The sequence below is a fragment of the Stenella coeruleoalba genome (assembly GCF_951394435.1).
Source record: "Stenella coeruleoalba genome assembly, chromosome: 15".
Lineage (NCBI taxonomy): Eukaryota > Metazoa > Chordata > Mammalia > Artiodactyla > Delphinidae > Stenella > Stenella coeruleoalba.
This window is the reverse complement of record NC_137161.1, coordinates 87,209,788-87,231,508: the sequence shown is the minus strand read 5'-3', so window position 1 is coordinate 87,231,508 and position 21,721 is coordinate 87,209,788. Positions and strand designations below refer to the sequence as shown.

At 67.8% G+C, this 21,721-nt stretch overlaps 1 protein-coding gene across 3 annotated transcripts; it reads right to left on the bottom strand.

The window, feature by feature from the left end:
• Positions 1-213: 213 nt before the first annotated feature.
• On the bottom strand, positions 214-20,821 carry MICALL2 (MICAL like 2). Of its 3 annotated transcripts, none has more exons than XM_079945207.1 (17): positions 20,468-20,821; positions 12,598-12,646; positions 10,358-10,499; positions 9,387-9,544; positions 8,615-8,727; positions 7,645-8,418; positions 5,767-6,035; positions 4,822-4,915; positions 3,815-3,969; positions 3,249-3,413; positions 2,631-2,695; positions 2,423-2,546; positions 2,221-2,311; positions 2,039-2,112; positions 1,374-1,488; positions 888-934; positions 214-535 (listed from the first exon to the last, which is right to left on the bottom strand). In XM_079945207.1, exons 1-17 carry the CDS (start codon positions 20,608-20,610, stop codon positions 441-443), a joined length of 2,673 nt encoding a protein of 890 aa, XP_079801333.1. In that variant the 5' UTR covers positions 20,611-20,821; the 3' UTR covers positions 214-440. The 3 variants fall into 3 exon arrangements, 2 of the variants coding, with proteins under 2 accessions (XP_079801333.1, XP_079801334.1); XM_079945208.1 differs by having other exon boundaries at positions 2,423-2,522; XR_013831615.1 differs by lacking the exon at positions 2,039-2,112 and having other exon boundaries at positions 452-535.
• Positions 20,822-21,721: the final 900 nt, after the last annotated feature.

Below are 21,721 nucleotides of genomic sequence, written 5' to 3'. Positions count from 1 at the left end.
TCGGTCCCAGGGCCCAGCTGGCCTCCGTCCTAAAGGTCAAAGTCACAGATCTTGACTGCGATCCCCACACGGGGGCAGGGCCAGCACCGACTGCAGCTTCCACAGACCCGCCCTGTCCCAGCTCCTGTAAGGCTCATGTCCAGCCTGTCCATGCAGCCAGGTCAGGAACGGCTAAAATGCCCGTGTCAGAGGGCCCGAGCCAAGCCCAGAGGGTCAGCGTCTTCTCAAGGCCATGGGCACATCCACGCTGGTGCAGAAATGGAACGTGGCCAAGACCCCTGGGCTGCCCAGGAGCACGTGACCACATGGGAGAGGGAACCCAGGCCACATGGTCAGTTTCTTTATTGAGGCTGCTCAGACCCCACAGAGAGGGCGGTGCAGGTCCCGCCACCCACGTTCCTACCCCACCCGCGTGAGGGTCCTGGAGCCCCACCAGGCAGCTACTCGGGGGTCCTGCTTCTGCTCTTCGGGGACCAGATGCTGGACAAGCGGAACCTGGGCTTCTTCCTCTGCTCCCCACCACTCCTCTGCAGGTCTGGGGGACAGACACAGATGGGTCACTCGCCCACCTGATGGCCAGTGCCCTGCGGCCTTCCCTGCCACCCACAGAGCCTCCCGGGCCCCAGCAGAGCCCAACCCTCTGTCCTCCCCGGGGGAACCACCGTGCGCCTGCCCTTAGAGTGTCCACTGGGCTGGGCACGGCTGGAGAGCAAAGCAGTCCCCTCACCCTGACCACAGGGCCATCCGTGCTTCTTGGATCCCTCAAGCGATGGGGAACTCACTCCCTTAGGGTGAGCCTGCCATGTGGGTCCCAGCACCCACTCCTACAGGAGGCCCAACTCCCCCGGGGTCCAGCCCAGCCCCGACCTCCCACGCCACCCAGTCACCCATCTTCCGGATCATGTTCTGCAGCATCTCGTCCTCCTGCTGCTCCCTGAAAGAGAACGGGCCGTGAGGACCACGCCCGCGGTGGGCCTGAGCCCACCCAACACCGGGGCACCTGCCCTCTCACCCGCCCATAAGCCACACACTGGCACCACCCTCTCCCCTCCCAGGGCAGGTGCCTGCCCCCTCGGGGCCCAGCCTCTCAGCAGTGGCCTGGGGACAGGAGGGGCCTGGGTGCACAAGAGGCCTCATCGGGGAGAAACTCGAAGACAGACTGCCGGGCAGGGCCTGCCCTCGGCCTCTGGCCCCACCTGCAAGGTGTACGTGGCGGGAACCCCCCTCCCGATGGGCTCCGCCCTCCCCTGGGCCCCAAGGCCCTGCCCTCCCCCGGGCTCCGCCCTCCCCTGGGCCCCAAGGCCCTGCCCTCCCCCAGGCTCCGCCCTCCCCTGGGCCCCAAGGCCCTGCCCTCCCCTGGGCTCCACCCTCACCTGAGCCGGTCCTCATCCAGGAGGTCGATGATGTCACTGCGGTCATTGACGGTGTTCACGTACTGGTTCAGCAGGTCCTGCTCCCGCTGCCGATCCTGGGGGGACTTCAGAGCCTCTGCAGGGACAGCTGGCATCAGCCGGAGCCCTGCTGTCCCCACCCTGCTCAGGGACACAGTGACCCCACTCCCCAAGGGTCAGGCTCCTCCACTGGAGGAGGGGGTGGGGTCTTGGGGCCTATGGTGGGCTCTTGGCAACGCCGGTTGAATGAATAAGTGAATGTATGAATAAGTGAGTGAATGAATGAATGAGTGAGTAAACGAACAGCCGTATCAGAGACTGGGCACTCGCTACCCGCCCCCTGCACACATTAACTCAGTCCTCACAACAGCTGAAGGAGGCGGCGCTAGAACTGCCCCCACTTTGCAGCGATGAAACCCAAGCACAGAGAGGTTGAGTGACTCAGCCAAGGACACACAGCCAGGAAGTGGAGGAGCTGAAACTCCACCGCGGCTCGAGAGAGTGTGCCGTGATCGCCTCCTCCTGGCAGCCACCCGTGAGAGGGCCTTGGAAAGCCGCACCCGTACCCGCCTCCTGGGACTGAGCCCCCCTCACACTCCCTCCCACCTCCGCCGGCCTGGGCTCCACGCTGGGTGCGGGGGACGCACCCGGCTTGGCCATCAGCCGGCGCAGCTCCCCCTCGATGTCCAGCTGCTGCTCCTCCAGGCGCTGGTCCCTGGCCCTGCCGAGGTGACACGGATGTGAGCCCGGCCCGGCCACTGGCCTCCCCGCGCCAGACAGGCCCATGCGGGGAGGAGCGCTTTCCGGAGGCCTCAGGGGAACCACTCACTTGTACATCAGCTCAGACTCCAGCCTCAGCAGCAGCTGCTTCTCGTGGATGAGCCGGAACCAGTCCACCATGAGGGCGTCCTCCGAGGCGTCTGCGGAGAGCGGCTGGCTGGGCACGGGGCGGGCGGGCCTGCGCGGGGGCGGGGCCGGCCCAGGGTGGAGCTGGCAGAGGGGTTTGCGGAGGGGGTCCGCCAGGGGCTCACCCTCCTCGGCCGCACGCAGGCGCTTCTCCAGCTCCACACCCCGGAGCTCCAGGGCATCCAGCTGCCTCTCGATGTCCTGCACCTGCTGCTGGATCGCCTCCTGGGGCACGTAGTCAGGGTGCAGCTGGGGATGAGGGCGTGGTGAGGGGGTGGGGCGGGGGGCCCCCGGGGCTGAGCCCCTCACCCACCCGCACCCTAGCCTACTCACCCTGACCGGGGAGGGCACTGACTCGCCAGGCGGAACAGGGATGCCGGCCGGGCCCGAGGGCCTCACTGGAGAAGGGGCAGGACAGGCCTCTTCAGGCACCGGGCCCAACGTGACCCAGGCGTGGTCTGGAAGGGGGCCAGACCCCCCACCCAGCCCCATCCTCCCGAGACAGCCCCTCCACCCCGGCTTCCCTGCTGCACCCGGCAGGCCCCTGGGCAGCCCCGGCTGGTGTCCAAAGGGCGAGAGCCCACAGACAGACCCAGGCCCCGTCCCCGAAGTCCCTGTGCCCACCTGGGCCCCTGCCCTCCTCCAGGTCAGCAGCATTGGACACCCTGCCGCCACCCCGGCCACCCTTCCCCCCAGCAAACGTGCCATCGTCGCCGAGTGTCTGCGGACTCGGGCACCAGGAGGCAGGTGAGGCCTCTGCCCACCCTGAAAGGGCCCGGGGCGCAGCCTCCTCCAGGTGTGCGAGGCTGCTCGCCCCCAGGCTCGTCTTCCCTCCATTCTAGGCCTCATGGGCTCCTATACGTCCTCCAAATCCCCGCCGGGCACATCCTCCTAGAGGAGCCCCCTTCATCTGTACCCCAAGCAGGAACTGGGCGGCATGCCTGGGCTGACCTGGTTCGCCCTGGGGAGGGGCTTTCTCCTCCTTCTTCCGGCTCCAGGCAGGGGCTTCCTTCCCCGAGGGCTCTGGCTGAAGCCAGCTGCCAGAAACGTCTAGGCTGGCAGGGACCGCCAGCTTCCTGCGGTGGGATGGGGACTGGAAGGGGGAGGGGGATGCAGCTGCCCACGGGTGGGGGACAGAGTCACATGTCAGGTCAGCAGGCCCGGCGCCCTCCCCCCACTGCTTCCCTGAGCTGGGCCCCCCCAGAGGGGCACCAACACGGGGGTCAGCCCTCACAGCCACATCCTGCCCGACGGGAGGGGTCACGTCCACGGGCGGGGGAAGGGGCAGAATCCTGACCCTCAACAGCACACGGGGAAACGAGCCCAGTAGGCTGGTGACCTGTGCAAGGACGGCTGAGTGCTAAGAACAGGCACGCACACACGCCTTACACATGCACACCCACCCGCCAGGACCACCAGCTCCCCTGGCCAAGCAGGGCCACTGCCCCCAAGGAGAGGACCACCTAGACCCGGGCTGTCTGGCTGGGGACGGCCGGGGGGCTTCTGTCTGGCATTACCTAGGAGGCTGGCCCCGGCCGGGCCTGGTGTCCTGTCCACTCGCACAGGGGTCAGGGTGATGCGGACGCCCCCCTCGGAGCTCCCAGAGACCTTCTGGGGTGCATGACCCGCCCTCGGCTCTCCCAGGACCTGAGGCTCCTTCAGCTCCAGAGCCCTGAATGGAAGGCAAGAGGTCAGGGGAGGGCGGACAGGCCGCCCAGCACCCCGGCACAGACAAGCCCGGGGGACGCATGCCGGCCCGAAGGCGGGGCCTCGTGGTGCCCCTCGGGCTCATGTCCCCGACTCTCCCACCTCCTGGAGCACAGGTGCATGTTGACAGATGCGCCTACATCACAGGGTGAGCACGTGTTCAGGTACCCACAGCCGACGCACACATGGGCACCGGCCCCACCCCCACCTGGGACCCCGAGCATGCGTGACGGACCCCCGCGGGGCACACAGGGCAGCCGCCACGCACAGCGGACCCGGACCAACATGGGCTCAGTCGCCTGTGTGACCCCACGGCTGTGACCTCATCCACGGAAGGCTGCAGTGGCCTTCTCTCCTCTCCATCCTAACTGAGCTTTCTGGGGGGGCTGTCCCCTCCCCACAGCGAATGGGGGTCCCAGCCCAGCACCGGGGCCAGGCCTGGTGGGCGCACAGCAGCGAACGTGCTCGCATTCCCCAGGGCCTCCAGACTGGTTCAGAGCAAGGATACCGAGGGTCCTGATGGACCCTCCCTGACTTGCAAGTCCAGTTACACGAGGGCGCTTGGCCTGGGTCACTCAGGCCGGCACGAGCTGGTTTCTGCTTCTCCAGCTGACACGCACGGCGAGACGTGCACACAGCCCTGCTGTGGATGTCAGTTGGTGGGGGTGTGTGTGTGTGTGCTGTCGCTCACCTGCAAGCACGTGTGAAGCGCCTACTGTGTGCCAGGCCCTGTGCTTGCCCCGGACACAGGCTCCTGTGTGTACGAACCCACGGCACGGGCATAGGCCCAGCGCCCAGCAGACCACCCACCGCTCACCTCTCAGCGGGGCTTTTCTTCTCCACGGGCTTCAGGCGGGCCCTCCATCCTGCCGGCCCGTCCTCCTGGCCCTCCTGGGGGCTGGCACTCGGGCCTGGGTGGGGGTGAGGGGGGGTGCTCTGCTGGGAAAGGCTGCACCTCCCCCACCCCTTCTTCCTGCTGCCATCCCCCCCTCAGGTACCCGGGAAGGAGCCACTGGCTGAGCTGGGGACAGGACTCCCCCCGTGCTGTGTGTGCCTGGGGGATTCAATTCACTGTCCCTCTCTGGGCCCCAGCGTCCCCTGCTGCCAAACAGGCAAGGGTACGGCGGTGAGCCCCAGCGATGCAGACCAGCTGCGTGTGGGGCGGTGGCGACCTGCAGGCCTTGGCGCAGGGGAGAGTGGCCTCCAGGCTGGAGGCTCAGCCACGGGAAAGGGTGGGAAGAACACCTTGCGGGCTGCATGCTGCCAGCTCAGTGACACCACGGGTGCCCCTAAGAGGCACCCCAGCGCCCAGAAAGGACCAACTCCGCAGCTCCTCAGAAAGTGTCCAAAACAGCCCAGGGCCCAAGGCCAGGGCAGTCGGGGGGCTTCAGGGCCTTCAGAGCACAGGGCCACCGTCGCCAGGACAGGGCAGTGACGACAGACGCACACGGACAGCGGCGGCAAACCCCGCAGGAGAGGGGGGGCTCCACAGAGTGCGGCAAAGCGGGAGGGCAGCACGCGTGGGCACCGGCCCCACCCCTACCGGGCGCCGTCACCAGGGAACAGCGGCGCGGCAGGGGCCGGGCCACGGGGCGTCCGGCAGGCGGGTGATGGTGACACAGGGTGACGCATCCCCAGGCGGGACCCCGGGAGCCAGACTGTGCGACAGCAAACCGCAGGCCGGGGAGCAGAGCGGCCGCGACGCACGGCGACAGCCTGGGTGCGGTGACCCCAGCTCCGCCCGTGACGTGGGGGCCCTTACCCTCGGCCCGCGGGGCCTCCAGCTTCAGCCTGGAGCCGGCACCCGCCCCGACGGCCCCTGAGGGTGCAGCCGAGGCTTTCCTGCCCGCCTGGGGCGGCGCCGACACCCGCGAGATGCTGCCTGCGCTCCGGGGGGCCGGCGGCGCGCTCCTCGCGGCGGGGCTAAGGGCCTGCGGAGACGCCGACTGTGGCCGCGTGGCTGCTGGACTTGCTCCTGGCCCTTCGGACCTGGGATGGGAGTTGGGCGCAGGGCCGGTGGCGAGGGAGGGCCTGTGGGTGAGGGCGCAGGTGTCGGGCATGGCTGCATCCGGAAGCCCCCCCACGACCCCCAGGCAGAAGCCCCTCGGCCTCCCCTGGCAGCTGCTCCCCAGTGCCCACCCTCCCCTCCCGAGGGATGAGACGGGCCGTAGGCAGACGTCACCCTCCTGTTCAAGCCCAGTATCGGCTGACATTAACACCCCCCCAGACCCACCGCGCCCAGGGCGCTGCTGTGGGGTCTGCCCCCCGGGGCCTCCCTCCTCCACCCACCCGCCTGCCCAGGAGCAGCTGGGCCTTCAGCACGGAGGCCTAGCTCCATCCTGAGCCACATCCAGGAGGCCCGCACACGGCCACCCTGCGTCCCCCCACGTGCACACGTGCAGGAAGTAAGGCTGTCGACAGGGCCCCCGGGCACCTCCGCGAGCCAGGGCAGCTCCTCCGGGTGCCCCGGGCCCCTTATGCGACCAAGTTCTCTCCCCCTGCTCCTCCCCCATCCCAGGCTGAGCTCCCAGGAGGGGCTGGGCTCCCAGGAGGGGCTGGGCTCCCAGGGGGAGCTGGGCCAGATGCGCCCCAGGGAGCACTCCCGGCAGAGTCCTTACACACCCTCACTCCCGACAGCCTCGGAGAGCCCTCAGCGCTGGGGTGGCAGGCGGGCCCGCTGTCCCCCGCCCTGTGCCCTCCCTGGGAGCCCCTGGCACCACCCGCTGGCCCGGCGGGGGTCACAGCATCAGCAGCTCCTCGCCGGGAGGCCCCCCACAGGACAGGTAGCACGAGGCAGCGGGCGCAGCCCTGTCGCCAGCCCGGCGTGGAAACGTGCTGGGCGACTGTAGCAGGGCCAGTGGTGTCCCCCAGATTCCCGCCCCCCGGAAGCTCAGGGTGTGACCTGATCTGGAAGCAGGCTCTTGGCAGGTAAAATCAAGTTAGGACGAGGTCACCCTGGACTAGGGAGGCCCTGACACCGGAAACAAGCACGAAAAGGAGAGGACAGACGCACAGAGAGGAGGCCGTGAAGACAGAGGAGACGCGAGTCGAGGGCCGCGGGTGCCCCCAGGAGCTGGAAGAGGCAGAGGGAGCCCCCGCGGGCCTGCCCACACCTGGAGCTCCGACTTTGGGCCTCCAGCTCTGTGAAGGAATAAGGTCCGCTGTTCCAGCCACCCCGGCTCGGTGCTGTGTCCGGCAGCCCCAGGACAGCAGCACGGCGACCCGCCTTCACCCCGTCACCCCGTCAGCTCCGTGTCCATTGTGCAGAAGGCACGAGGCCCTGGGCAGCCCCACCTGGGGGGCTCGGCCCACCCCCAGCCTCAGTTTCCTCATCTGTGAAATGTGTCCTCACGTAGGACTGGGTGTGGCCAGGCCCCGGGCGGCAGCGTCACTGCACCCGTGCCCCCAAGCACGTCAGGCCGGCTCTACAGTGTACAGCCGCGTCCCCGTCCTGCCGGCCACCTGGCACTCTGCTCCCTTGTCTACGTCGCCACATTTCCCAGATGAGGACACTGTGGCAGGGCACAGGCAGCCCCGCCGTCACACAGCCCCGCAGGGCCAGAGCCCAGAAGCCCTCCCCGGCCGCCCCAGCCCCTCTGGCCTCCGGGCTCGCACCCCCTGCCCCTCCTTCTCCACCCACCTGCCGGGCGCCTGAGCGCCAGCTGCCCCCAGCTCGTGGAGGGCCTTCCGGAGGAGGCTCAGCGCCTGTTCCCTGCTGCCGTCCCTGGAAGGAGCGTCCGCCACAGCTGGGGCCCCGCCAGCCGGGCCAGCGCGGGGGGCGGCTCCAGGCGTCTGGAAGAACCTCTCCCGGGCCTGCTGCGTCCTGGAGGACGATGGGGTCCAGGCCGGGGCGCTCGCTGGGACCGGAGATGCTGGCCCTGAGCTGAGCTTGGTCTGAGGGGCTGCCCCTCGGGGGGTTACCCGGCCTTGTGGTGTGGCCGGGCGAGAGTCCCGGGCACTCGGGGTCACGGCGCAACGAGGGCTGCCTGCCGGCGACGACCACCCCGTCGGAGAGCTGTTGGTCACGTGAGTGCTGGCCTTGCCACCCATGGGGCCCACCGAGAGCCTGGCCCCGGCTGGGCTCCCCGCATGGACGTGGGAGCAGGCGGTGGCCGGAGGGTCAGCTGCAGCCGGCGGGTAACCTTTGGCAGTCGGGCTGCCCACCGCGGGCTCCCACGCGGGCAGCCTGGCCTTTGGTCCTGCGTCTCTCTGCCCGCTCGCCTCCTGGGCCTTCTTCGGGGAGCCAGGGGTCTTGGAGTCCATGGACAGGGCTCCAGGCCGCCGGGGGGCCAAGCCCGGCAACGTGGGGCCAGCAGAGGCGGTTCCAGGGTCGTGGCTGGAGCAGACGAAGACGCCGGGCTCTGCTGTGGCCTTGTAGGTCCCCGAGTGCAGCGTGTTGGAGCACTGCTTACACCTGGGGTGGGCGGGGAAACCGGAGGGGCTCCAGCCACAGGCGTGTTCCCTCCCGCCTCCCCAGGGCAGGCACACGCGGATCCCGGGTGCCCTCGTGCGGGTGGCAGCTCACTCAACGAACACCTCTTGTCCCAGGCTCCCCGGGGCCCTCAGCAGGGCTGCTCAGCCCATCAGCGCGCACGCACACACGGGCCCACCTGAAGCAGCTCCGGTGGTACAGCCTCCCGTCTGCCAGGTGCCGCTGCACGAGGTGCACGTGCTGCCCGCAGACGCCACAGGTGCTGCTGACGGAGCCGACCGCAGCCTGGCCCTGCCGGGGGGAGCCATTGCCAGGCCTGCCCCACCTTCCCTCCTCACAGCCACCCGTCAGATTCCACCGTACACACCGGAGAGCGTTGGTCCCAGAGGAGGCCCGTGCCCAGGCCGCCGGACTCTGCGTGCAGGGTCTCCAGCCTGGCCCAAGGGCAGGGGGCTGGGGGCTGACTTTGGGGGTTTCCGGGGGCCAGGAGACAGATTCTGGTACCTCCTATTCCCACCCCAAGGTGCAGAAATCCTACCCAATCCCCAGTGCCCCGCCCCAAGTCATCACCCTGTCCCATCTCCACCTCTGAAAAGTGGGGCAACCGTACCTCACTTTGCAGGGCTGGCCTGGGAGTGAAAGACACGCCCACATGCTCTCCTGGCCCTACGGGGTGGGGGGTGGCCTAGGCAAGACACCCGCTCGGGGCCCTACTTGGCCTTCGGGGCCTCCCTGGCCTCGGTTTACCCGTCTGTACAACGGGGATCATATCCTGACCACCACTTGGGGAGCCAGTCCTGGGGGCAGCTGAGGCTGTGTCTGGGACCCGAGGGGACCCCACCCCACCCTGGGCACTGTGGGTTAGGGACACACTCAGGCCCAAGAGCCCCACTCAGTAGAAGCTGGTGGAAAACCCAAGAACCAGAGGGAGGGCGGGCCAGGGCGCTTACAGCCTTCCGCTGGACGGTGGGGTTTGTGCTGACCGGAGACAGCGGCTGCCCCCGGGCTGGGGTGGGCGAAGGCCTGGCAGGTTGGGACGGGGCCTTCTTTCCAGACGGTTCCTCACTGGCGTCCGACAGGGGCCTCTTCACGCCGGCCATGCCCCCAACTGGCACGAAACATACAGGGTCAGGGGCCCCGGCCCCGCAGGCTGGCTCTGACAGACTCGGGGGCCACCCCTGGTCCAGGTTCCCTGGAGGCGCCAGTGCCCAGCCTGGGACCTGGAGCAGGGGGTGGGGATGGGCGGCCCCTGCTCTCTGGGGGCCGGGGAGGGGGAGGGGTGGCCCCAGCGAGCATCCATTCCCAGCAGGGGCCTGGCCTGCCCCACCTCCTCCCCTCCCCTCCCCTCCCCTCCGAGAGCCCTGATCGGAGGTCAGGGAAAAGGCACTTTGTTTCTCCACCAAGTAGGGCTCTAAGGCAGGCTGGCCGTGTGCCCAGAGCAATTCCGGGGATTTCTAAGCCCGGGTGAGGCGTGTTGGGCCGGGGCGGGGGGCTGGCGCTCAGCTGCTGGTACACAAAGTGGCTGGAATGATGAAGCCAGGCCGGCCCCTCCCCTGCCCGGCCTGCTCTCAGCCACACCCCGCCAGGGCCAGCTGACCGTCAGCACCACGTGGGGGCCCCTGTGGCAGGGCCTGGGAGCCCACACGGGTCAGCCACGCCACCCGCCACCCGAGGCAAGAGCTGTGCGCACAGAGAGGGAAAGGCGGGGAGCTGGCTGTCTGCCCAGCGGGCAGGGAGGCGGCCGGCTGAGCCTGCTCCAGGGGGCAATGGGAGGCCTGGGGCCTGGACCCCGCTTTTCACCTGCAGCTTTTCACCTGCAGCAGGACGTGGAGGAGGTGGCGGCGCCCGGCACCCGGGGCAGTGCTGGGTGCGGGCTGGGGGGCCGGGCGCGGACCCAGAGGGAGGGCCATGCAGGACTCACTGGGGGAGCGCCCGTGGAAGTAGTTGTAGTACTGGGACACGTAGGTCAGGATGCTCAGCCGGTCGGGCACCTTCAGGGCCACCATGTCCTCGGCGTCCAGCAAGGCCGGGATGCCCAGCTGCTCCTCAGCCACGCGGAAGGCCTGGGGGGGCGTGGTCAGCGGGTGGGCTGGGAGGCCCCTCCCCACCTCGGCCAGGCCACCAGCTCCCACCCCACCCCCGGAGGGAAGGTGGGAGGGGCCCGAGGCAACAGAGCCACTTGGAGCCCAGAAAGGCCTGGGTTCAAGGTTCGAGTTCTGCTCGGCCCGCGTGGCCTCCCTGGCCTCGGTTTACCCGTCTGTACCACGGAGAGTACAGCCCAATCACAGGACTGAAGGAGCTCTGGGGCCCATCCCGGTGGGTCCTCGGTAACAGCAGCTGAGGCCACGGCCCGGTCCTGAGGGGGCCTTGCCCAGCTCGGGCTATTTGCTCTGGGACTTCGGCCCCAGGTCACCGTGGAGACCCCCTCAGTGGCCCCCACACCCGTAAATCTGTACGGCCCCGGCCGACACGACCTCACGGGTCAGGGGGCAGCTTTCTCCATGGGAGGGGCCTTCCCCAGCCCAGGGGGACACCTGTGTCCTAGGAGACAAAGCCCGGCGAGGGACACTCACTGGGCAGGGGGTGGGGTGGGGGCGGGGGTGGGCTCCCCGCCCTGGGGAGGATGCAGATCTCTGCTGCTGCTTCTTCCCCGCCCCCGCCACAGCTGATTCCTCTGCCCCGACTCTGCAGTGGCCTGTGGAGGCTCCTCCCCCTCCCCTCCCTCCCTCCCTCCCCCTCCCCCTCCTCTCCCTCCCTCCCCTCCCTCCCCTCCCCTCCTCCCCTCCCCTCCTCTCCCCCCCTCCCTCCCCCGTCCCCTCCCTCCCCTCCCCTGCCCTGCCAGCCCAGCAGGGCTCCTGCCTTCACACTCTAGCCCTCCCCTAAACTACCACGACCCCCACCTCAATCTTTGTGCGTCTAAGACGAGGCCCTTGAGCTCCCAGACCCGCAGGCCCCAGCAGTGACCACCCCGCCACACTAGGATCAAAGCCCTCCTATTGCCTCTGACTCCTTCAAAATATTGACTTGGCCAAAAAGTGCGTTTGGGTTTTTCTGTAGGATCTTATAGTAAAACCTGAACGAACTTTTCGGCCAACGCAATATACCCAGAAGCTGGCCACTCCGGCTGCCAGCGCCGGCCCCCTAACCCCACCCTGCTCTCTGCACAGAGCCTGTGGAACCGGAGCGCTCCTATAGCACAGCAGCCTTCAGAGAAGAAGCCAGGTCCCCCCACACCCCAGCCTCCTCTCTCTGTCCCAGCCTCCCCGCCGCCCATCCACCCTCTGTCCCAGCCTCCACCCCAGCCACCTGCCCCTCTGCTCCTGCCGCACCCACAAGCTTGGTGCCCTCTAGCCCCAGAGGCTTCACCCCTGCAGCCCCCTCTCCTTGTCTTCACCCAGCGTCCCTGCCCCTCACCACGCCCCCACCCCACCTCTTCCCTGCGGCTCCCGTTCCTGCCCACACGCTAGCCGTGCTCAGCGTGGTCCGACGACCCTGTCACGGTGGACGCATCCTACTCTGAGCCATCCACGCGTGGCTAGCGAGTGCCTGAAACGCGGCCAGTGCAGCTGCGGAACTGAATGTGTCATTTTATTTCATCTCAGTTAAGTTAAATTGAACTTCCACTCGTCAGCGTGGCGGGTGCTGCCCCCAGACTCGCAGACCTGACGGGGGTGGGCATCCTGCTCACGGCTGCACCCCAGCAGGGACCACAACGGAAGCGCAGAGAACACGGGCCAAGTTTCTGGGCATCAGCCCCGTGGGGTCATGGAGCTCATTTTGCAGGGAAGCAGGGGCCGACTAGGACTTGAACCCAGCCAGCCTGAGAGCGGGTCCATCTCAGGACCCACCCGGGGGCCCTGCCGCAGAGCCACCTCTGAGCCTGCTCTGCCTTGGGTGGGAAGGAGGGTCCGGCCCTCCCCTCCCCTCCCCACCGAGAGAAAGAGGGAGCAGGAGGCCTGGCTACGAGATCTGGGGCTATTCTGGGGAGCTGGGGTTGCCCAGCTCGGGACAGGCTGTAGAGCCCGGCGGCGAGTGCCCGGCCTCCCCCTGCCCACCTGTGGGCAGCAGTGACTCCGCGGCTACCCCGGGGGAGGTTGTGCCCACTCGGGTCCCTGGGACACGGGCTGGGGACGGCGCAAACCGGGCTGAGAAGGCACTCACCAGTTTGTTGTTCTCGTAAACGTTTTCCTTCCTGAGGGCATCGAAGTTTCTGGAAAATTAAAATACAAGTGTTCAAAGTAGCTCAGGGTCCAAGAAGGGAGGGGCCACAAGGGCCTCAGAGGTCATCTTGCCCAAAGGGGGAAACCGAGGCCAGGGGTGGAGCTGTGAAGGTACGAGGTCACACAACGACAAAGAGGAGGGTAGGGCTGGGCACCAGGCCTCAGGTTCTCGCCCTGCTCTGGGCCCGGGGATGCCGTCCAGCACCTCCCGAGACCTGGACCCCAACGGCCCCCACAGGCCCCCAGCTGCAGACTCCACCCCTCGCCCTGCAGAGGCCGAGCCCCACCTCTGCGCCGCCCAGTTAGGTGTAGCTGGAAGCAGGCCCTGGGTGGCCAGCTCAGGCTGGGCTGCTTCCCCCTGGGCAGCTCACGGGCCTGGTGGGTCACGGGAGGCCGACGTCCTGGGGTTGAGGGGCTCCTGTGGGCGGAGCTCCACGCTGCCCACTGGTCAGGGCGAGCCGGGCCCTCGTTCCACTTCCTGGTTCCCACTACTTGCTTTATTTACATGAAGCGCTGCTGTGCTCAGCTCCTTAAAGATACCGACTCGCACCCGCGGGCGCCGTCAATGCCCGCCTCTCGCAGATGAGGCGATGTGGCACAGAGAGGCTCCGTGACTTGCCTGAGGCCACACGGTGGGGAAACAGGACCAGAGCAGGGCCTCGGCCCCAGCGTCCAGGCGTTTGGGGGTCGAACGTGCCCACCAGGTGCCCAGCCGTCCTCCCGAGGGGGCAGACCCTCAAGGCTGAGAATATTAGAGCCCCCGGTGCCTCCCACACACGCTTGGCCGTAGGGGTGCAGGGGCCCCCGGCCCGGCCAGAATGGTAGGCCTCCCCGGAGAGGCCAGGAGCACAGCGATCGTTCCGAAAGGAGAAGCCCAGCGCCAGCTCCAGGCCGGTCCCGGCACTCCACACACACGCCCCGCACAGCACACCCGGGAGGACGCTCTGACCGGAAAACACAGCCAGACCCCAGCAGGCGGCCGGCTCGGCCTCCGAACGCCTTCGGGTGGGCTGGTGAGATACAGATCTGTCTGTTCATGTGCTGGGCGGCAGCCTTGCCGCTTTGGGGTCAGCTGGCTTGTTCCGGAAGCCTCGTGAGACAGGAGAGAGCTGGGGGCGGGGCAGGGGGGCCGCATCCCGACTCATCCCGGCCGTGCTGTCTGGCCCGGGCGGGCCCCCTCCTCCCTTGGGGCCTCAGGGGCCCCGTCTTACGAGGGTGACCACAGCTTCTCGTGGTGAACTCGAGGGCGCTGGCTCAAGGCCGGGCAGGTGGCAGGCAGAGGGGGGAGGGGAGACCTTGCGGCCACCTGGCCTAGGATGGCCTGGCTCCCAGCCCTGACCATGCACTGACCCCACCTCCCTGACCCTGCGACACCCCCGGGAGGCCTATTACACAGATGAGCAAACTGAGGCTGGGGCAGCGGCTGGCCCTTGGCCACACATTGGGGGTGGGAGGAGGACAGGGGCTGCGGTTTGCCCACCTCCCACCTCAGGGGCCCCATCGGCCTCCAGCTGCTGTCCATCAACCTGCCCAGCTCTTCGGGAAACCTCCCAGTTTCCGCCTGGACCACCTCCCAGGTAACGTGTTCCAGATGTGAGACCACCCCAGGAGAACAGAGGGTGCTTTGTGCCCGGGACAGGACGGCGGACAGACCCGTCTGCGGGGGACAAATGACCGGAGGAGTGGGCGGGTGGGCGTGGCAGCCCGACACCCAGCGACGGCCATGGGCACGTGGAGTGGCTGGGCTCCGTCCGCCGCCCCGGGGGCTCTCAGCCGTGCAGGCCCCTCCCTCCTCAGCGACTGGGGTCTCGGGAGCGCCTCTCCCTCCCTCCCCCACCACCCCTTTGAAAGCTCAATCTCTTCTCCAGACCTGCCCAGGGTCACTGACCGCAACGGCCGTGTCCTCAGCAAGATGCCGGCGCTGGAGGGCAGGATAACAAGGTCTGTTTTGTCTCCAAACAAGCAGGAGAAGGAAGCCCTCTGCCCCCCGCGGTGGCCTCGGTCCCCCCGGGGGCCGCAAGATCTTGCGATCTGGGGCAGCCAGCTGCCCCCAGCGCCCTCTCCGCCTGCAGACCCAGAGTGAGGGCCTCAGGGCTCAGTGTAAACTGGGGCACCCACGACGCGGTGCCAGCCCCCCGAGCAGGGTCACAGGCACGATGGCCAGAGGGTGCAGAACTGCCCTTCCACTCAAGTTCAAGGAACACCACCCTCAGCACCAAAGCCAAGCCACCTCCCAGGACCCGCAAGGCGCCACGGCTGGGCCGGGCTGCCCTGGCCGGTCCCAGGACTACCACGCCCCTCCCAGCCTGAGCTCCCTGCGCGCGCCCCGGGGCCTTGGCTCGCTGCTCCCTGTGCCCAGAGTGGCCCTGCCCATCTCCCGAGGCCGGAGCTCTGAGGCCAGAGGAGACGGGCGAGGGGTCAGAGCTGCCTGGCAAATCCCTTCTGAGCGCCAAGGAGGGGCCCGCCCGTCCCCGTCAGGAAGTCCACAGGACCAGGTTTCCGCCAGCAGGCGACCCCCCGGTGGGATGGGCTGAAGTGTCCCCCAAAAGAGGCCCGATGGAGTCCTAACCCCCACGACCTCAGGACATGACCTTATTGGGAAACAGGGACTTTACAGGATCAAGTTAAAGTGGGCCACTGGGGGGCCCTAATCCAAAATGACTGGTGTCCTCACACACAGGGGAAATTTGGACGCAGAGATGCGCAGAGAGAGAGGACGAGGCAGAGGCCTGGGGAGGAGGCAGCGTCTGCACACCCAGGGCGGAGGCCCCAGAAGGAACCAGCCCTGCTGACACCCGCCCTGGGCTCCTGGACGGAACGGGTGGAAGACTCCTTCTGTCGTCTCAGATGCCCATTTGCAGGACCGTGATCAGCAGGCCTCGCGGGCTGACACCTCGGGCTGACCTCAGGGAGGTGGCCGGCTTGCGTTTAAGGCCTTGCGGGATCAAACTGCGTCAGCACCTTCATCCGAGAAGCTGCGCACCGGCGGGCGGGGACCCCGGGCACCTGCCCCAGGTAGATCATTTTTTTAGGTGAACTCCTGTATTTACAATCAGGCGTGCTCTGCCCCGACCCCACGGTACCTGCCTGGGGCCAGGCACACAGCTGGCACTCGGAACGCTGCTGAGGAGGTAGTCTGTCCAGGGCTTGCTGAGTGGGGGGCCGGCGGGGCCATTTGTTTACCCTTTCGGCACCGGCCTAATGAATGAGCTCACTGGGTCTGTGCGCCCTGCCCTGGCCGGCGCCGGGCCTGGCTGACAGAGCCCGAGGCACGCACGGCCCCTCCCGGCCTGCTTCCCGCCGGCCACAGCTGACCAGGGCTGCTGACCTCCTCCTGCCCCCAACGCCTCGGGGGCTCTTGGGAATGTGTACCCCCTTCCAAATTCCTGGAGAGCTGACCTCACGCTGTTTATTTCCTGGAACTAAATGCAACTACATGGGGGTGGGTGCTGGGACTGGGGGCGGAGTGGGGTGCGGGGGGAGATGACAGAAGCCCAGCCTCTTTTCCGGGCATCCCCAGCACATCTGGAGTTAATCCCACCGGGAAGGGGAGCAGAGAGGGAGAGTGAGAGACAGACAGACAGACAGAGAGACTGAAATACAGATGGAGGGAGACATGGGTACCAAAGTGCCCAGAGATGAGACGGGAGAGCCCACAGGGCAGAAGTGCGAGGGCGGCGGGGGGGGGGGGGGGGAGGCGGGGCTCAGGGACAGAGACACCAAGGCAGACACCCTGCAAGAGGCCAGGGGAGAGGGAGGACAGAGCCAGGGAGGAGTGGACGGAGGAGGTACCCGAGGCGAGGCGGGGAGGAAAGGGCCCCCCTGCTGTAGGCCTTCCTCAGGCTGGCGCAGACCCCGACCCCGACCCCAGGGCCCAGCCAGGAGGGGTCAGCCCGGGGCTCCTGCCGTGGCCTAAGGGGGAGTCATGGGGGCGCCGGGCCCGAGCCCCTTCGCAGCCACAGGCCCTCAGGCCAAGAACAGAGGCCTCTGTCCCCAGGCGGCTTCCTGCTGGCCACGAAGCCAGCGTCGGGGGGAGGCCAGCCTGTACCCGGGGCCCAGCCCCCTCTGCTCTGGCCCAGAAAGCAGCTTCTGGGTGCGGGCCTCCGGGGGTGAGTCTCCCACGACGGGTGTGTCTCCAAGAGCTGCCAGGGAGCCACCCCCAACTTGTGGCCCAGCCTGGCGGGGGCCCCAGAGCTGCAGGGAAAGGTCAGGTCACCCCCCACGGGACTGAGGAGTGGGGGAGGCCCAGCGAGTTTACACAGAACCCACTTCCTAAGCCCCGACCCCTCCGCGGCTCCCACAGAGGGCCGGGCTCCAGCACCCCTCCCGCCCCAACGGCCCTGGAGAAGGAAGCCCAGCCCCTGCCTCTGGGAAGGGCTGCGGCCCTGGCCCTGGCGTCTGGCCTGCCCACCCTCCTCCCGCCCTCCCCGCCTCCTGGAGCTTCAGTCCCTCCTGGTCTGGCTAGAGGGGAAGGAACTCTCCAGCCCCACAGGTTTACCGCCGGGAGCAGGAAGGCTGTGTTTGTTTTGAGCGGTTCCTGCTCTCACCTGGCTGCTGGGCTGCTCAGGCGGATGTGGCGTCACTGGGGAAACAGACCCTGCGGGCGGGTGGGCACCTCCAGGCCCATCTGAGAAACGTACAGCTATGGGGTGGGCCCCTACAGCTATGGGGTGGGCCCCTACAGCTATGGGGTGGGCCTGGCGGGCCGGCCAGGGGTGGGGATGGGCCGGGCGGATCCCTGGGTGAGCCTGAGACCCGCACACCTGTCCCTGTCCCCGGTGGTGTGGGGCAGGGGGGGCGACCACTGCAGGGCGCAGGTGAACTCGCAGATCCCAGTGGACAGAGCCAGCAGGAGGACAGCCAGGCAGCTGGAGCTCCCACCCGGCGGGCTCAGCGCCCAGCTCCTCCTTTCACGGCCGCTCCCCTCCACTGGGGGCCAGGAGGAAACAGGCTCACAGGAGCAGAGAAAGGGAAGGACTTCCTGGTGGCGAAGCTAGGAGACAGGGAGACAGGATGTCCACTTTCCTGCTGCCGGAGGGTCTTCACAGGATGGGGGGGTGGGGGTGAGTGTCGCCGGGTCTGAGCTCGGGGGCTCCCCCGGGAGCACGGCCACCCCACAAGGTTCCTGCGTGTTTCCTCCCCCCGCGCAGCACTGGGGGCCGGTGGGGTGGCTCAGGCTTCTCGGTGCGACCACCCCTCCCCCAGCCACCAACTTGCCCAGAGGCATCGCCGGGACCAGAGGTGGCGGAGGGGCAGCTAAGGCATAGACCCAGGCCCGTGACACGGGCCCACACGCGCGGGATTCGATCAGCCAGTATCTGAGGAGCCCCTTCTGGGCCCCGCCACGTATGGGAGCCTGACTGGTTCTCTGCAAACTGGGCGCCTTAGAATAACAGACGTTTATTCTGTCCCTCCCAGCCTGGAGACCAGAAGTCTGACATCAAGGTGTGAGCAGGGCCAGGCTCCCTGCGGAAGCTCAGGGGCAGACTGTGTTCCTTGTCCCTCCCAGCCTCTGGTGGCCTTCCCTGACTGTGGCCACGTGCCTCCATGTCCACCCCCGTGGCCTCCTCCTCCCCTTGCCTGCCGCTCCCAGGCACCTGCAGAGCCCTCACCTGCAGCAGCGGCCGTACTTGCTGGGCCCCAAGCAGACCTCCCTTATCCACAGACCTCCGACTGCGTGCTGTCAACTACCGAGCACTTGTCACGAGCCAGACGTCATCCAGGCACCGGGGACACAGCAGTGAACAAAGCAGGCAGACATCCCCACCCTCTGGAGCCGAAAGTCCAGTGGGGGCAGGTGACCAATGGCCAAGCCGGCAGTGAGTGCGGTAACTACCGCCGTGTGCGAGGGTGCGGCCGCCTCCTCCCGAGTCTTCCCTGCCCAGCCTTCACCACCTCGGGAGCTGCCTGGAGCTTCTGTTCCTTCATCTGTTTGCTGTCTGTACCCAAAGCGTCACTCCCTGAGGCAGGGGCCAAGGCCACCTGGTACAGCACACAGTGCTGCGTATACAGCAGGCACTCAATAATGGTTATGTGAACTGCTGTAAGACACCAGCTTGTGCCAACATGTGGACACACCCACATGTGCGTGCCTGTGATCACCCGCGGGCAGTGCATGCTGGGACAGGTGCGCGCACACACACACACACACACACACACACACACACACACGCCTCTAACCCCAGCACAGCTGGGAACAGATGGAAGCTCCCAGGGCTCGGAAAGGCCCCAAATCTCCACTTACACCCGCGCGGCGTCCCGAGGTGCTGGCCTGGCGGAGGGCAGCACCCTCCTTCCCGCCCACGGCAGGCTTCTCCCGCTGACCCGGTGCGGGCTGCCTGGGGTCAGCCACCAGCCAGCCTCCCGGGGACCCTGCCTGCCCCAGGCTCCGCTGCCAGTCCGTCTCCCAGTCTCCCAGTCTCCATGACCCCGCGCCCCGGCCCCCCACAATCAAAGCTCAGCTTCGGGTGTCCAGAGGGGAAGCGCACGCTGCCCCGACATCTGGCTCTGAGGGCAGCTGAGGCAAATCGAGGCAGGGAGCAGAGAGGGCTCCCCACACACATTTCACAACCCCAGGCGGGAGGAGGAAAACCCTGCAGGCCTCTTTCTTAAGACTAGCTTCCCCGTAGAGGGCGGTGCTTGGGGACAGTCCCTGGGGGTACAGCGGACATCTGGGTGCAGGGGAGGAGCCCCATGTGCCAGCCCTGGCTCTGCCGGACATGCTCTGTGTCCTGAACAAGGCTGTCTCCTCTCTGGGCCTCAGTTTCCCCGTCTGTACAGCAAGAGGCCCAAGGGCAGCATTGAGAAGGTGCTGCCTCTGGCTGCTCCCAGCCAAAGCCCTCCCTGGCAAACACGCCCCACCCACCCCTGGTTCCAGCCAGGACTTCTCAGGGGAACACTTTTAACATTTAACAAACAGCATGCTTTTTCCAGGAGGCGTCTTCCAAGGACACCCTTCCTGAGCGTCCATCCGCCCAGCCCAGGCACCCTCCCTGGCAGCTTTACTCATTGTGAATTCTCACGAGGCAGGGGTGCCAGGGCCTCACAGCACAGAGCTGTCCCAGCAAGCCGGGTCCCAGTCACAGCCAAAGAGCGTTTGCTGAGTGAATAACAGACGGAGCGGGTCCAGGGCGGGGACAAGATCTGGCAACAAGGCAGGGCCAAGCTCCCAGCCTCGACCCCTAGACCCTCCGGGGGGAGACGACCTAGCCCCCTCCCCTCCCCACCTCCCAAGGCTCCCATCTTATGCCCCATCACCCTAGGGTAAGGAGGCCCGGCCAAGAGGACCTGGGGGGTGGGTGTCTCAAGCTTCCTGCTCTGCATTGGCCCCTCCCCCACAGTGACCCTGGGCTGCATTCTTAAAGGTGCCGGAACAGGCTGGGGGACGGCCAGTAAGTACCACACAGTAAGACCCGCGTGCCCCCCAGCCCCTGATCTGGCAGGAGGTCCCAGGACAGTGGGGATCTCAGAGGGCCCAGAATATGCTGGCCCTTTCCCAGGGAGACCGACGGGGAGGGCTGGCTGTGGCCGGAGCCCAGGACGCGGGCCTGAGTCATGGACTGACTAAGCCAGCGGGGGCGGCCGGACGTCCTGGCTCCGGCCCAGCTCCACTTGGTGGCCGGGCAAACTGAGGCCCTGCAGGGGCCACGGGGCGGGCGTGCCTGCAGGGTCCGGCTCCGCTCGGCCCCGGAGCGTCCCACCAGGCCCGGGCCGGGAGTTCTGACCGCGGCCCATTGCCCCGCCCCCCGTCCGAGCAGCCCGGCCTCAGTTTCCCCGCCGGAGGCCGGCGCGCGGGGAGCGGGCGCACTCACATGAGGTCGGGCCGGTGGCGGTGCAGGATGGCGCAGAAGGCCAGGCCGTCGCGGAACGACGTGGTCATGTTGGTGATGCTCACGTCCCGGTAGCCCTCGCACTGCTGCCGGCACCACTGCTGCAGCGCTGTGATGGCCGCCATGAGGGCAGCGGCGTCCGCCCGGCCGGCGCCGGCGCTCCGAAAGCGCGCCCGGGGGCTGCGGCCCGGCCCGAGCCCGGGGCAGACGAGGAGCCCGCCCCAGAGCGCCGGGAGGACTACGAGCCGGCTTGAGCGCGGCGGGAGTCAGCCCGCCAGCCCCTGCCCCCGGCAGGGCCGCGCCTCCGCCACCGCAAGGCCCCGCCCCCCAGGCGCCGCTCCTCCCTGCCACGCCCCCGCCACACAAGGCCCCGCCCCATCAGGTCCCACTCCTCCTGGCCAGGCTCCGCCCCGGAAAGGCCCCGCTCCCGAGCCAGGGCCGGCCCAGGCCCCACCAGGCCAGGGGAAGGCTCCCGCCTCGAACAGGCCCCGCCCCCTATAGACCACGCCCAAGGCCCCGCCCGCCACTCGCCTCCCTCCCTCCCAGGGGTCCGCGGGAGGCTTCAAGACTGACTTTCTTTTCAAAGCCTGCGCCACCCCACCCTCCTGGAGCAGTGCGGTCAAGGCCTCTTTACAGACGGGGAAACTGAGATCTGCCCGAGGTGCAGCCGGGCAGGCCGGCCGGTGGCCCCCACCCCCGCCCGGAGCGCAGCAGTAACGCCCGTCGCATTTCTGGGCTTTGAAAGGACTTTCCCATCCGCCCTCTCTTGCCGGCGGGCATGTGAATCTCCCGGATTCACGGCAGAGGCGGCGGAGGCTGGGTAAGGGGCACGGTGCCCGAGGTGGCCCTGCGGGTGGGGCAACTCCCTCCAGGAGTCTCCCCGCCTGCGGCCTGTGCGCACGGGCTGCTCCTTGGGCCTGAGACCCCTCGTGGTTCTTGGTGTCCCGATCTGTTCCCGTTTTCCACTTTGAGCATGTGACCCAAGTCATTACAGAAGAGTACCTCTTGTGGGCACCCCAGTTATTGGGCTGCTCCCCTCCACATTCTCGGGGAAACCTGTCTGTGGGCATCGGACAGACAGCCAGAAACACTGACACCAGACAAGTGAAGTGACCCCGCCCACCCGGCCGCAGGCGCAGGGCTTGTCCAGACAGGGCCTGGCAGGAGGGAAGGTGGGCCTGGCAGGGGGACAGGGTGGCTTCTGTGCCCACTTGCAGGAGTGGAGACAGTCTTCCA

What these genes read in the sequence shown, in the direction of transcription:
- MICALL2 (XM_079945207.1), bottom strand. Translation starts at nt 20,610, where the DNA reads ATGGCGGCCATCACAGCGCTGCAGCAGTGGTGCCGGCAGCAGTGCGAG. An exon ending in GGCCGGGGCCAGCCTCCTAG is followed by an intron (nt 3,414 to 3,814) that starts GTAATGCCAGAC and finishes ACCCGTGGGCAG; the next exon opens with CTGCATCCCCCTCCCCCTTC. An exon ending in GAGTCTGAGCTGATGTACAA is followed by an intron (nt 2,113 to 2,220) that starts GTGAGTGGTTCC and finishes TCACCTCGGCAG; the next exon opens with GGCCAGGGACCAGCGCCTGG.